Raw genomic sequence first — 15,086 nt, 5'->3', positions numbered from 1 at the left:
ATAAACTGGAATCATAAATGTGATAACGAATCAGGTGTTATTTATCAAAATTCATGGATGGATTTTGATTGGTCAAAACTCTTTTCATATCATATCTTTTCCGTATCATAGATTTTCCCATTATAAATACCTACTTTTCAATTATGTGTGCTTGGTTTATTATAAGTTCTGAATATTGAAGCTTTATGTGTTTTTATATTAATTATTAGTTGTTTGATTTATTTAATTGTTTTTAGATAAATATTGTTGAAATTTTATTATTGATTTTTGTTTTATTGGTGATAAAATATTAGTTAATTGTATTCTTTAATTTGGGACGAACAGAGATTCCTTTTACATGAAAAATATAATGAAAAACCAATCAACCGAACTAGCTAACCATTAATTCAATTTACTGAGAGAAAAAAAAAAAGGTAAGAAATGGAAGACTTTGGGGCCAATATGACATGGCCAAATTTGACGTCCATCTGAAAGTTTGAATCAGGGATTACTCTAATTAGTTTAGTTTATAAAGATAATTAAATAGTCACTTAATGTTGGAGTAATTGAGGATTCAATCCGCCATTAATTAAGCTTAACTGCTACGTCTGTAAATATAAATGGATATGGTTCACCCCAAAGTATCAAACTATCAACCAACTGAAGTAGGCCTTTGGCTTGTGTTTCATTTTTTCGCTGAAGCTCGAGTACTGCTGCAGGCCTGCAGCTGCTTTACACTTTTTTTTTCTTTTTACATTGTTGTTTCTTTCTCTGACGTTCTGCATTCTGGGGTTTGCCCTCCAAAAAAAAACTTCTGCAACCACATCTTCTCAGGGTTCTTCATAAGAAGGTACGTTTTCTGCTCTTGTGCTGTAGTGACCACTTGTGTCCTTGAATACATCACCATCTGATTCATCGTTTGAAGGTGATCTATGGAGCATATGCAACTCTTGCAAAGTTTGATGTCTTTTTATGGATAGTTTTGATGAATTTTATGATTTTAAGAAATTACTTTTAAATTTGGATTTATGAAAATTGCTCTTTTAGGATTAAAACTCATCCCAATTTTTTATTCTTTAAAGCTAAAATATTAGCTGAAGAATGATTTTAGGCTTGAAACTCATTATTCAAATAGTGGTTTTTGGATCAAAATTTTAACTGAAACATATGTTGCTTTTTGCTGTGTAATGGAAGCATTAGAACTTAGGTCCGTTTGGTCTGTTTGGTTTATAGTCAGAACCAGAATCAGAATCGAGATAGTCTATTCCCATAATTGTTTGGTTCAGATAAGAATTAGAGTTTGCTAGAATGGGATTTCATTCACGAGGAAAAAGGAATGGCCATTCGCTCAAATAGAAGAATGTCGTTCCACTAGCGATGAAAATAAGATTCTGGTTCTACCCTATCAAACAGTTGGAATGAAATGTCCATTGTAGACCCCTATTTTCACAAACCAAACGTTAGAACATTAAAAAAATGTTTTATTTATTGCAGAAATAGCGGAACTGATCCACCGTATTAAGCGAATCTCGCCCTAATTTTCGCTTCTGTTCCACGTATGGTATGGTTGTGGTCTGGGCCTGGCTGTTTGGGCCTCCAGGGTCGCAGGTCAATCATACCTTCGGGGCACTGGATGAGTATGCAAGGCCAGGTCCGAATCCTAATCAAGTATCATGGTCCAGACTGTCCAGTACTAGTAGAACTGTAGAGGATTCCAAACTGATTCATCATTTGTGCCACACAGCCCATTGTGGCTCAGACTCCCCAATCATTTCTATCTTCTAACATGGCCCAGGGGCCAGGCCTCATAATATCCTCTTTGAGGGGCACCATCACCCTATCACGTGACTGCAGCATTTGTTGACCGTATGCCAAAGCTTTAGTCAAGCAGTTCACATTTGTAGTTATTATATTAGAATAATCGAATTAGTCTATTCATTTGATTATGATGGTACAAACCTGGATTTTAAGATTGATTTTTTATTTTTTTATATCGATCAATTTTAAATGTAAATGCTTACTTCCATTTTGAATAAAAATGTTAGCATGACACCTTTATTAACTTTTATACAATGTTAAAGATAGGATTTACCTGAACGCAATAATTATTTAGCAGGCTCTAAAACCAATGATAACACTTTACACCGGTCATAAGATATATGGGTTCACAGTCATTCAACATCTCATTGTGGCCCCCTAGTATTTTATCAGTGACATGGGGCTAAGTTTGTCAATAGATAGGTTTTGGATTGGATTGGACGGATTAATAAGATGTATTAGATTGGATCAATTTAATTCAAAATATTTATTAGATTTGATTGGACCTCGTCCATCCGTATAATTTATATTGAATTGGGTTGGATTAAGTCAATATTTGATCCATTGGTATAAGGTAAAAAAATAGGTGTCAATGAACTGGGTTTAGGTTTAAACCAATCTAAATTAAAATGAATTTGAATAAATTGGACGGTCCAGACATTAAATTGGATCAATCAGAAATGGTACAAAATATTCATTAGATTGAATTAGACCTGATCCATTTGTAATGGATTCACATTGGACTGGATCGGATTGGACCAAATCCAATCCTATTGACACTCCTCATGGAGCCTTCTAAACATTCGAATTACATATATAGCTTTTATGGTTAATTATAGGACTAGCCCATTCAACTCATAAAAACCATGATTTAACCAAGATCCAAGAGGCCACTGATTCTCACTTTCTCAGTTTTCATGACCCAACCATCCGATCCAATCGAGTCTTAAAACAATTGGATATATTTTGATGTACAAGTCTGACACGCTGGATTGTGTAAATTCAACCTTAAGAATTGGGCCACCCATAACTGAACCTGAAATCAAACACGAATAATATCCAATCTAAGCCCAATAAGGTGGTTTATCAAAATTCATAGAGAGTTTTGATTGTTCAAAGCCCTTCTATATTATCTTTCGGACAGCATAGATTTTCCCCACTCGAAAATGCAAAAGTAATGTTAAAAATGTATACTGTTATAGATGATAATAGAGGTTAAATAAAACAACGATCCCCTTGTAAAAAATTACTACTCTCCACCGTCTAATCCAATACGCGAGTTTACATCTCCGCCCCACAACACCCCACAGCACTTGTTTTAACAAGTGTTTACTTTAAGTGTTAGGATCACGTGGTAAAGAAGTACTTGTGTGTATTTAGTAAAAAAATCATCAAAAATTACTCTTTTTAAAAAGTACTCATAAAAAAGTGACCTTAGAGTTGCTTTTTCTTCAGCACTTCTCCAATAAGTGCTTTTTCAATTTGAATGGGATGATTCAGTCCCAAAATACTTTTTTAATATCAGTTTTACCCCTGCATGAGGGTTTTCTTCCCTCCCCTCCTATTCGAACACAACAAACACATAGGGTGGCGAACTCAGTTGTAGGTCCACCAGCGACGATCGACAATGCGAAAAAATGGTTGACAAACATGTCGTTTTGCCATTTTAACTCTTTTTGTGTTTTTTTTTTTTTTTATTTGAAGCACTTTGAAGGGGTTTTTTAACGCCTGAAACCTCTCTCTTCTCCATATATGCAGATATGTGATTGGGCGAGTTTAACGGCGATGCTCCATCATCTAGCCGCTAGCAAACAAAGGTTAGTTTGCCCAAACTCCTCCCCTCCATGTTTGATGTTTTTTTTTGGGGGGGTGAATATTTGTTTGATTCATTTTATTTTTTTAGATTTTTCAAATTAGAAATCCAAAATATTTATGCCTTTTTCTTGCATTGTCTATGTGATGGTTCCTATGCATAAGTAGAAATTGTTTCTGTGTTTTTTTGTTGAAAAACATGCAAAAAAAATATGCTGAAATATGTGGGTTACATGTTTTCTTGATTTTTGTATGAATAATTAGTTAAATGTTTTTATTTTTCTTGATTTGTGATTGCATTTTTTATTTTTTTAGTGTAATGGTGAAGCTTTTTTAGCAAATATTATTTGGTGATGTTAAATTCACATTGCATTTTTTCATGAATTTTTTATTGGTGATGTTTTTAATATTTTTTTGAATAACCAAAATTTTCCTCTTTTACTTTTTTAAATTCCCATTGGCATTGGTGATCTTTTTTGGAAACTGGTCATTGAAAGTGACTTCTGGAAATGTTTATTATTTGTTATATAATAATAATAATAATAATTAATTATTATTATTATTATTATTATTATTATTAATCCACATGGCACTCCATGTGTGGACCCACATGGGCTCTCATGTGTCATGATACGGTGATGTGGCGAGTTTTCATTGAAATGTATAATATAATTATGTTAAAAGCATTGTTTATATGTATGATTGAAGTGAGGGCTAAAAGTGTCATTTATGCCAATATAAGCACTTGTAGGGAAAGCAGCTCATCAACCCCCCCCACAATAAGTGTTTAAAAAAACACAATAAGTGATTTGGCAAGTGGATCACTAAACAACCTTAAGTGGTTGTTAAAATAAGTACTTGTGGCTTATTTTAACAACCACTTAATCACCAAACATAGCTTAAAAAGAGTTGAAATTTTGGACTTAAAAATAAGTTCTTATTTTTAAAATAAACATTTATTTCAAGCTTATTTCCCAAACACCAAAAAGTGTTTAATGGTATAGTCCCGACCAAAATAAGCACTTATTTCAAATAAGCAAACACTCCCAAACATGGCCTAAATCCATTTCAAGTCTTACAACATTATTAGCACTATTTAAAAAAGGCATAGTGTGCTAGTCAGTTGGACCAATTGAATTATTGAACCGTGACCAGCCCCTATTAGGTTCAGTCATGCCCTTAAAACTGAAACTCATAAAAACCAGCCAAAACCATCGAACCATCCAATCCAACTAAAATCATTAAACCAGTTCCAGTTTCAAATATGCAAACTTCGGAACATTGATTGCTATTTGCTAGGCACAATGGATTAGTGGTAAAAGGGTGTACTAGAGTTGTAAAACAGTTCGTGTTGGGCCAGCACGGCACGGTTCGCAGGCTGTTTCAGGTCATGCCTCCCTCCTCTGGGATATTTTGGGGGGTCATCCCAGCATGATCCATGGCCTGAGCCCATGTCGTGCCATGGGCCGGGCTAGTCTATGGGCCAAGCCTAATTGGACCAGGCTAGGCTGTGGACTATGAAAGGATTAATTTAAAAAAAATCTTAAAATCTTTATTTTATATGAATTTTTATATATACAATAATTAAATAAAATAGTATAATAAAATTGAAAACAATTGTTTATTTTATTAATATATTATATACTATATATTATTATATAATTATATATAAATAGTTTATAGAGTCATGTTGCGAGCTGTGTCGTGCTGGCCTGGCCTATGGACCTGAAACCCCAAGCCCAGCATGGCCTGCGAACTATCGTGCCGGGTAGGGCCAGACCGATTCAAAATTGTGTTGGGCCGTGGATGACACAACCCGATTGACACCCCTAGGGTGTACGTGTGAGGCCCGTGGAGTATTTAGGCCCTATTTGATTCACAGGAGTAGGGGTCTGGAATTGGAATCGGAATGGACTATTCCGATTCCAACTGTTTGATTGAGTAGAATTGGAATCCCATTCCTAGTCCTCTTGGAATAGCATTCCCCCATTTGAGAGAATGGTTATTCCTTACACCTCTCTTGGGAAATCTCATTCTTACTGATTTCAATTCCCATTCCCATACCTATCTGAACTAAACAGACTATGAAAATAGACGATTTCGATTCCAATTCCAAAGATTTTTTATTCCAATTCCAGATGCAAACCAAACGGACCCTTACCATATATTAATCGAACACTTTGGAATCCTGGGTTGATTGGACTGATCGACTCTTGGCTTATCAAGCAAGCAATACTTTATGGAGTAGAGGGTAAATATAGATCAGCATGTGCTCTCACCATCAAATTGGTCAATACAACGCGAGCTTTGTCAACGATTTTTTTTTTTTTTTTTTTTTATAATGAGTCTATAACACCTACCTAGCTGAAGATGGAGTCGATGGACCAATCTTTCAAACAAAAACCTGAAGATGTACTGTTATGGGCCCGGGCGTAGGATCTCGTCATGGGTCGGTCCACCGGGAGAGATTACTGTCTTCCCTTGCCCTTCCCCTTGTGTATAGACCCTATAGTGGCAATCGCGTGGGTGATTTGTCCAAGAGATCACCCGAACTCTCCTAACACCTTTCTTGGTTGAAAACTGAATGCATTTATTTCCACTCATAGCTCCTTAAATAGGAGATTACAAAGGGAATTCCTTATTGGATTCGGCTAGACTGGGGAATCCTTAACAAACTCAAACTCCTACTTCTAAGCAAATTGCCTACTTCTAATGATAACACAACTCCTATTAAGAACATATAAGATAAGGATAAGGCATGAGGGAAAGTGTAGCTGGCGGATGGTGAGCAGAGTTGTTGTGGTAGGATAAGGTGGGGCCCACCCTGATGAGCTATCGTGTGGGCCCCGCTCTACTATTGTTGTCAATGGTGCGTGCGCCTCACGGTGCTGCTGCCGTGGGGTGAGTGCTGCTACCCAGTGCTGCTGCCTATGACTGTGCAGCAGTGCGCTGTCGGGCGGTGCATGCTGCTGTGCGTGTTGCTGTCGGGCGGTGCACCCATAACATCACACCCCTCCTGGACAACGAGCTTGTCCTCAAGCTTGAGTTCTGGGTAGGTGCTGTGAAGATCGGTCCAGAGAATCCAAGTGGCCTCAGCTGATGGTAGTTCGTCCCATTCCACTAGAACCTCGAAGGTACCCTGATTGATGCGTGATCGTACAAGAGCTCAAGGTTGGAGGATGGGTCTGCCGTCCTTTAGAGGTGGTAGGGGAGGCACTTGATCCGGGGGAGTCCCTGTAAAAGGCTTCAGGAGGGACACATGGAAGATGTCATGGATTCTGTTGTGCTCCGGTAGATCGAGTTGATAGGCAACCTTCCCGATCTGCCTGAGAACCTTGGGGGGGCCTCGACGCCTGAGGGAGAGTTGCCGGTAGGGTTAAAGCTTTAGCCAAACGAACTATCCTGGCTCGAAGGTGACTTCGTGGTGGTGCTGATCGTAGGCGTGCTTCATGCGCGCCTGTGCCTGCTGTAGGCGCAAGGAGACTTTGGCCAGGAGGGTGTCGCGATCTTGGAGGTTGCGATCCACTTCTTCTAGCCGTGTTCAGCCTGGTTTGTAAGATAAGAGACGGGGAGGGTCTCGGCCATATACCACCTGGAAGGGAGTCATACCAAGGGAGGAGTGGTAGGACGTGTTATAACAGTATTCGGCCCACGGAAGGCACTCCACCCAGCGCCTAGGCTGGTCTCCCACAAGGCAGCGGAGGTACATCTCTATTGTCTGATTCACTACCTCTGTTTGACCGTCAGTCTGTGGATGGTAGGCGGAGGAGAAGGCTAGGTCTGTTCCCTGCAGTCGGAAGAGCTCCTTCCAGAAAGCGCTGGTAAAGGTTGGGTCCCTGTCACTTACAATGGATTCGGGTAGCCCATGTAATCGAAAGATGTGGCCGAAGAAGGCGCGGGCCACTGAAACCGTGCTGTAGGGGTGAGATAAGGGGAGGAAGTGGGCATACTTTGAGAAGTGGTCCACCACCACAAATATCACCGATTTCCTTCCCACCTTGGGTAAGCCTTCGATGAAGTCCATGGAAATATCTACTCAGATCTGAGTGGGGAGGGTGAAGGGTTGGAAAAGGCCTACTGGGTGCAAGTTTCCCTACTTCTGCTGTTGGCACGTTGAACAGTTCTAGATGAAGTCCCGTACCGAAACCTTCATGCCCTGCGAGTGGAAATCTGCATGGATGCGGTGCAATGTTTTCTGGATACCCTCATGCGTGGCGTTGTGTATGCTGGAAATAACGGAGGGAATTAAGGGGCAGTCGGTTGGAAGATAAATTCGGCCCTTGTACAATGCCAACCCGTCCTGCATGCTCCAATTAGAATTGGCCGTTCCCGCCTGTATTTTCTTGAGCAGATCATTCCATTCGGGTGACTGTGGTAGTTCATTCCAAATGTCTTCCAACAGGGAGGCTCAGGGCTGTGAGATTGCATGGAGTAGCATGTCGTCTTCTCGACGAGACAAGGCATCTGCGGCACGGTTCAAGGCCCCAACCTTGTAGTCTACTCGGAAGTCGAATACGAGGAGTTTGCTGACCCAATGCTACTGTGGCAAGGTGGTGAGCCGTTGTTCCAGCAGATATTTGAGGCTGTAATGGTCCATATTGACTATGAAAGATCTTCTCCACAAGTACGGCCTCCAGTGCTGCACTGCCTTAGCTAGGCCAATAAGTTCTCGTTCGTAGGCGGGCAACTTAAGGTGGCGGTCGGCCAGCTTGCGGCTGAAAAAGGCAATTGGGTGCCCTTGTTGCTGTAGTATCGCGCCTATGCCGGTGCCGGATGCATCACACTCCACTGTGAACTCAAGATCAAAGTTTGGCAACTATAGAACTGGTGTGGAGGAGAGGCTTCTCTTAATTTTACAAAGGCTGCTTCAGCTGTACTGTCCCAGAGGAAGGCGTTTTTCTTGAGCAGACATGTTAGCGGGGCTGCCAGCAATCCGTAATTGTGAATGAACTTGCGGTAGTAGCCTGTCAGCCCTAGGAAACCATGGAGGGCCTTGGCGGATTGCGGTCTGGGCCATTCTTTGATGGTTTGAATCTTGGAGTCATCCACAGTGACCCCTTGATCGCCAATCACATGTCCTAAGTAAAGGACCCTGCATTCCCCAAAGGAGCATTTTGTTCATTTGAGGAAGAGCTGATGTTGTCACAGGAATTCAAGAACAATGCGCAGATGCTGCACGTGCTCTACCCACGATTTGCTATAGACTAGGATGTCGTCGAAAAATACCAAGACAAATCTGCGGAGATGGGAGTGAAACACCTTGTTCATCAGGGTCTGGAATGTGGAGGGCGCGTTGCTAAGACTGAAGGGCATGACTAGGAACTTGAAGTGGCCATGGTGTGTTCTAAAGGCCATTTTCTCTACATCTTCTGGGGTCATTCGGACCTGGAAGTATCTTGATCGGAGGTCTAGCTTAGAGAAGTATTGTGCTCCATGGAGTCCATCTAACAGCTCATCTACGACTAGGATGGGAAACTTATCCTTGATCGTCCGACTGTTAAGCTCTCTATAATCCACACAGAATCTCCAAGTCCCGTCTTGCTTGGGTACCAAAAGAACTGGGGAGGAGAAGGGGGAGCAACTGGGGCGGATGATCCTTTGCTGTAACATGTATGCGCATTGCCTTTCTATTTCATCTTTCTGCCGATGTGGGTAGCGGTAGGGCCTGACAACAACGGGATCTGATCCGGTTATCAGAGGGATTCAGTGGTCGCAAGCTCTGGGAGGGGGAAGCCCTTTGGGCTCCTTGAATATTGCAGAGAAGTCTGTAAGGAGCCTTTCCATATTTGTTGCGCGTGAGTCCCCACCTTGGAGCGTATGTAGTTGCGCCCTTGTTCTTATTATGGTTCCCTGCAATGTGACTGGTTTGCCATCCAAGTGGAAGGTCATGGTCAGGGCGGCGAAGTCCCATAAGATTGGTCCAAGCATGATCAACCATTTAACACCTAGGACGATGTCAAATTCATCCAAGGATATGCGAATAAATCTGCTTGGAAGGACTCTGTTCCGACCTGAATTCTGGTGTTCTTGCAAATTCTGGGGCTGTGAACTCTTTCACCGTTTGCCACGGCCACCTGTTATTGTGGTCTTCTTTCCATGGGCAGTTCTAACTTGCGGGCTGCCTATTTGCTAATGAAATTGTGGGTGCTACGTGAGTCCACCAGAATAAGGACTGGCCACTCTACTATCAATGCTCTTAGTTGCATGGTTTGGGAAGTCTTGACCCCAGTGATGGCATGGAGGGAGATTTTTGGTTCTGATGTTGCAGGTTCGTCCTCTTCCTCTTCGGGTTCTTCTACTAGGAGACAGAACAACTTGTTACAGTTGTGGCCAGCGGAGTACAGGTCATCGCAGTTGAAGCACTGCCCCCTTGCGTGCTATTCCGCCATCTCGGCTCGGGTCAGACGCCTAATGGGAGGTGCAGACCTGCTGCTTCCTATGCTTGACGCTAATCTGGAGGGGTTGCCCGTAGGCAGCCTTGGTTCTCCGTTGGGGATCGAAGAGGGAGTCACTCCTACTGTCTTCGAAGGCATCCATGTTGATGTCAACCATTCTATACTGAAGCCCCCGTGGGAGATCTGCATCTTCCTTTCGAAGGCACGTGCGAGGTTCATAGCTGTGACTAGATTAGGGGGGTGCTGCATCTCAACGTCCACTCTTAGCGGTTCCACTAGCCCTGCTGTGAACATGTTGATTTGCTGGTCTGGGCGTATCGAGGCTGCTCTGGAGAGAAGGGTTTGGAATTGGCGTTGATAATCCGCCACAATCCCTGATTTTCTTGAGGTTGATTAGTTCGCCCAATAGGTTACTTGTCAGCGGGGGTCCAAACTGGAGGAGGCAATATGATTTAAATTGTTCCCAACTAAGCCCGGGTTCTTCCTGCTCTAGATAGTAGAACCAGAGTTGTGCCTCTTCTGTGAGGTGGAAAGCGGCCAGACTGACCTTGTCTCTGATATCGATGCGCTGGTTGCGGAAGAACTGTTTGCAGCGGTACAACCATCCCAGTGGGTCTCCAATGCCGTTGTAGGACGAAAATTCTAGCCGACTGTATTTGGGGATAACAACAACAGTCGGGGCGGCCATCTGATGTTCGCCGGACGTTTCTGCCCAGTCCAGCCTACGGCTGTTGTTGGTGGCAGTTCCTTCTGAGTTCCTTTCCCTATTGGCTAAGAATGTCTCCAGCAAGCGTCGAAGCTCCCGGACATCATCCTTGACCTCACGAACCTCCATGCTGGTCTCTGCAAGTTTGTGTTCCAGTTCGTGGACCTTGGAAGACAGCGACTCTTGTTCCCCCATGACGGTAGGCTCTGATACCATAATGTTATGGGCCCGGGCATAGTATCTCATCATGGGTCGGTCCACCAGGAGAGACTCCTGTCTTCCCTTGCCCTTCCCCTTGCGTATAGACCCTATAGTGGCAATCGCGTGGGTGATTTGTCCAAGAGATCACCCAAACTCTCATAACACCTTTTTTGGTTGAAAACTGAATGCATTTATTTCCACTCATAGCTCCTTAAATAGGAGATTACAAAGGGAATTCCTTGTTGGATTCGGCTAGACTGGGAAATCCTTAACAAACTCAAACTCCTACTTCTAAACAGATTGCCTACTTCTAATGATAGCACAGCTCCTATTGAGAACAGATAAGATAAGGATAAGGCATGAGGGAAAGTGTAGCTGGCGGATGATGAGCAGAGCTGTTGTGGTAGGATAAGGTGGGGCCCACCCTGATGAGCTGTCATGTTGGCCCCGCTCTACTACTGCTACCGATGGTGCATGCACCTCACGGTGCTGCTACCATGGGGTGCATGCTGCTGCCATGTGATGCGTGCTATTGCCCAGTACTGCTGTCGTGCAGTGCATGCTACTGTCTAGTGCTACTGCCGTGCAGTGCGTGCTACTGTCTATGACTATGCCGCCGTGTGCCACTAAGCGGCACGTGCTGCGATGCGTGCTGATACCTATGGCTGCGGCGCAGCGCGCTGTCGGACGGTGCATCCATGTACCAAGAAAATTCTAAACCCTATTTACTCGGTGATAATGATTGTTTGAACATTGAAGATGATTTACGGTAAATAGAAGGACTAAGAAAGTCTTTACAGTGAGGATGATTTGCAGCAAGGGAAAGACTAAAGAAAGCATGGGCTCAGAGTAAGTAATGATTAACTTGAGTAGAAGGCATAAATGAAATTAGTGCTGAAAAGGTTGGCTTTTAATGAAGGCTATCATAGCAACCCACTGTACCACGCTGTCACGCGGTTTATCGGCAAGGCCCCGTGCGGCACTCGTTAAAAATTCATACAACATAATTATAATAATGTCATCGGAACCCATACAAAATGCCCCACCCAAGACACACCAGACGACACTCAGTGGGCGTGGCGTGGGCGCAATGAAGGATGGCGCGGCAAAATTGTCACTTTGTCAACACCGCAGTCAACTGTTCGACAGAATACCCCTAAGCAGAAGAAACTTGAGGAAGGAGGAAAGGGTTCGCGTTTAGGAGCTTTTGCTTGAGTTATGTCATTTGGTCTTTACGCTCGATTTACAACCAGATATCGTTTTTTGGCCCGTCTCTGCTTCCATGAGCAGTTTTTTTCGGGAAAACTTCATCTATTCCGGTGTGGATGGCAGAATAGTTTTAAGGTCTTTCTGGGCTCTCATTTGGTCTACGTTGTTTCGATCTACTACCATCTGAAAATGATCAAATTATCAATGAAACCTTTTGAGTTCTGACTTCTGAGCAACTCCCTTCCATATCTTTGCAGGATATCGAAGACCCATCATCTCTGCCTATCCCTCCTCTTTTTATTCGCAATCTTCGGCTCCTCTCATGGCGACGTAGGCACATCTTCCTTCTACAATCCCCCGTATTTGCGTAAGTGGCCACCGACGACCAGCCATTAATCTACAGAGTACAAACTACGTACTGCAAGCTTCAGAAACTTCTCTGAAGATTTACCGTCAGCTTGGTTTAGAATCTCATCATCTTTTTTCTTCATTTGTTTTTTCTTTTGGGTGAACTTGGGATGCACAGCGACGGCATGTTATGGCAATGATGTGAGCCAGTTTCCGGCGAACAATTTGTTTGCGTTGGCGGGTGAAGGGATATGGGACAATGGGGCCTCCTGCGGGAGAGAGTACCTGGTGAGATGCCTAAGCGCGACGGTCCCCGGAACTTGCGTTGAAGGGCAGATAATTCAGGTAAAGATTGTCGATCGAGCGGCCACTTCCGTCACTCAGGCCTTGAGGGATGGCACCACCATGGTTCTCTCCGCCACCGCTTTTCAGATGATTGCCGATGCTTCCTCCGCTGATGTGATCAATATAGAATTCCAACAGTAAATCTCGTTCTCTGCTTATGTCTTTGTCTCATCAAACAATCTAGTTTGAGCGATATTCCGTTTCTCTTCCACCCCCTACCCCCCTTTTGGCTTGAAGATTCGGTTTTTAGTTTTGAACTTTTGAGAAGAGATGGATTTTCATTTTCCTTCTCCATGTGCAGGGTTTGATTTGGCAATGCTAGAACAAGGGATGGAGCTGGAGACTGGAGATGCTAGGCTGCAAATATGGATCCTGGTAAAGGGTGACCCGAATTCAATTTGGACCCAATATGGATCCGTCCTTATTCTTTGTCTATAATTTGATTAAATTTGGATTTCACCTTTATCATATGCTCCCGCTTAATTAAAATTTATATTCAATAAAATTGTCTTTTTTTAAAGATAAGCAAGCAAATTTTAATGATTTCAATATTGAAATGATGTTTATTTCTAAATTTTATAAATTTTACTTTTCATATATTTTGTTTATGATATTCAATATTGAAGTTATTTGTAATTCATTTTGTTAATGACATAATAAATTATCACTTTTAAATCAAACTTGAATTCTATGTTATACCCGGTTTGATCCGAGAAGAACAATCCAAAGACTTAGGCTCCAATCCAACCTAAGTCAATCAGATTGAATTCTCATTTGGTTGGTTGCGTTATTGATTATTTTAAGATTCCTTCAAGTAATCAATCCCTAACACAATTGGACGTAGTTTTCACTTTCTGCTTCAGTTCCAAATAAAAGTCAGCCAGCTGCCAACGACCTAAGCCAATCTAAGATGGTCTTGGAATCATTTCGAGTTTCCTGGAAACTGCGTTCAAAGTATTTGTCATATCATTTTTTTTAACATGAACGGCCACCTTTTTTTTTTTTTTTTTGCAAAAGAAGCAGCAAAATGATCTTACATGAGGGGTACGTGCGTGATATATCATAGTGCAGTGATAGACGGCCGTTACATGAGATGTATGCAAAAAGACGGGCCGCTTGATTGTAGTTCCTATTTATATGTACAAACCGAATAAAAGTAAAAGAAGAGATTAATCTTTGTAAATGACTTCTGTGGAGCTTATCTATCCATTGGATTGAGTTGTCTGTGTTTGCAAACTCCATTATGACTGCGCTGTCCGAAAATACCAAAAGACAATCGATACCATGAGATAGTGATGCATGCAAACCTCAGTGATGGGAAGGTGTTTGGGATTGGGGCCTGTTAGAGGCAAAATAAGCTGGATTTTTTGCCAATACAAAGTGTATAAACTTGGCTATATGTAACTGATGAGGGCAGATTTGGCCCTCCAGTAAAATTGTGACACGTGGCACATCGTGACAACTAGGAAAACACCCAGCCAACAAACTTACGAAGTTGGTGACTCACCCGGGCACCTGTCTGGCCGGCCTGGCGCGACCTGTGCGCGGCCTAGTGCGCGGCCTGCGCGAACTGCGCGACCTGCGCGGTGCCCACAAACTGCACGGTGCGCGCGTGGCTTGCGCGAACTGCGCACGGGCTAGCGCGCGGCCTGCGCGAACTATGCACAGCCTGCGCGACCTGGCCGACCTGGACCAGCCTAGCGCATGATCCGACCAAGGCGCCAGCTTGACGACCTGATCTAGACACTGACCCGCCGACTGACACAGGCGCCAGCTTGACGACCTGATCTAGGCACTGTCCCGCCAACTGACACAGGCGCCGACCTGACGACCTGGCCTAAACACTGACCCGCCGACTGACGCAGGCACCCCTCTGACAACCCGGCCCAGGCGTCGACCTGGCCGCCTGACACAAGCGCCAGCCTGACGACCTTGAGGAGTTCACCACCGTACCCCGGTTCTGGCCGGATGCGACAAGTCTTACCGTTTGGAGGCTTTTCACCCACCTAACCCGCGAAGACTCCGGTATATAAAGACCTCACCCCCCAAAGGGGAAGGGGATGGAAAAGAAAGGGAAGTAACCCCGCTCTCTAGCTCTCTCATATTATCTTCAAAGCTCTCTACAATAAGAGTGCTAACTTAAGCATCGGAGAGCCCCCACCGGGAAAGTACCCCCGGGACCTCTGATTCAGTTCTCGCAGGTCCTTCAGCTCCCGCCGCCTACGAAGAGGAGGAAAAGATGCAGTTCTCGGAAGTCCCTCAGCTACCCCCAC

At 43.4% G+C, this 15,086-nt stretch overlaps 1 protein-coding gene across 2 annotated transcripts; it reads left to right on the top strand.

Annotated features, from left to right (window-relative positions):
• The first annotated feature begins 622 nt into the window (after window positions 1–622).
• Window positions 623–13,431, top strand: LOC148869313 (EG45-like domain containing protein). 2 transcript variants are annotated; one of them, XM_088967713.1, is made up of 5 exons: window positions 623–829; window positions 3,556–3,614; window positions 12,378–12,487; window positions 12,647–12,950; window positions 13,115–13,431. In XM_088967713.1, the coding sequence occupies exons 2-5, from the start codon at window positions 3,583–3,585 to the stop codon at window positions 13,119–13,121; spliced, it is 453 nt and encodes a 150-aa protein (XP_088823839.1). In that variant the 5' UTR covers window positions 623–829; window positions 3,556–3,582; the 3' UTR covers window positions 13,122–13,431. The 2 variants fall into 2 exon arrangements, with proteins under 2 accessions (XP_088823839.1, XP_088823838.1); XM_088967712.1 differs by lacking the exons at window positions 623–829; window positions 3,556–3,614 and adding an exon at window positions 11,927–12,255.
• Window positions 13,432–15,086: the final 1,655 nt, after the last annotated feature.

Source organism: Nelumbo lutea, chromosome 2, assembly GCF_056320005.1.
Source record: "Nelumbo lutea isolate HS-2025 chromosome 2, American lotus-T2T, whole genome shotgun sequence".
Lineage (NCBI taxonomy): Eukaryota > Viridiplantae > Streptophyta > Magnoliopsida > Proteales > Nelumbonaceae > Nelumbo > Nelumbo lutea.
This window is presented reverse-complemented; position numbering and strand designations above follow the sequence as displayed.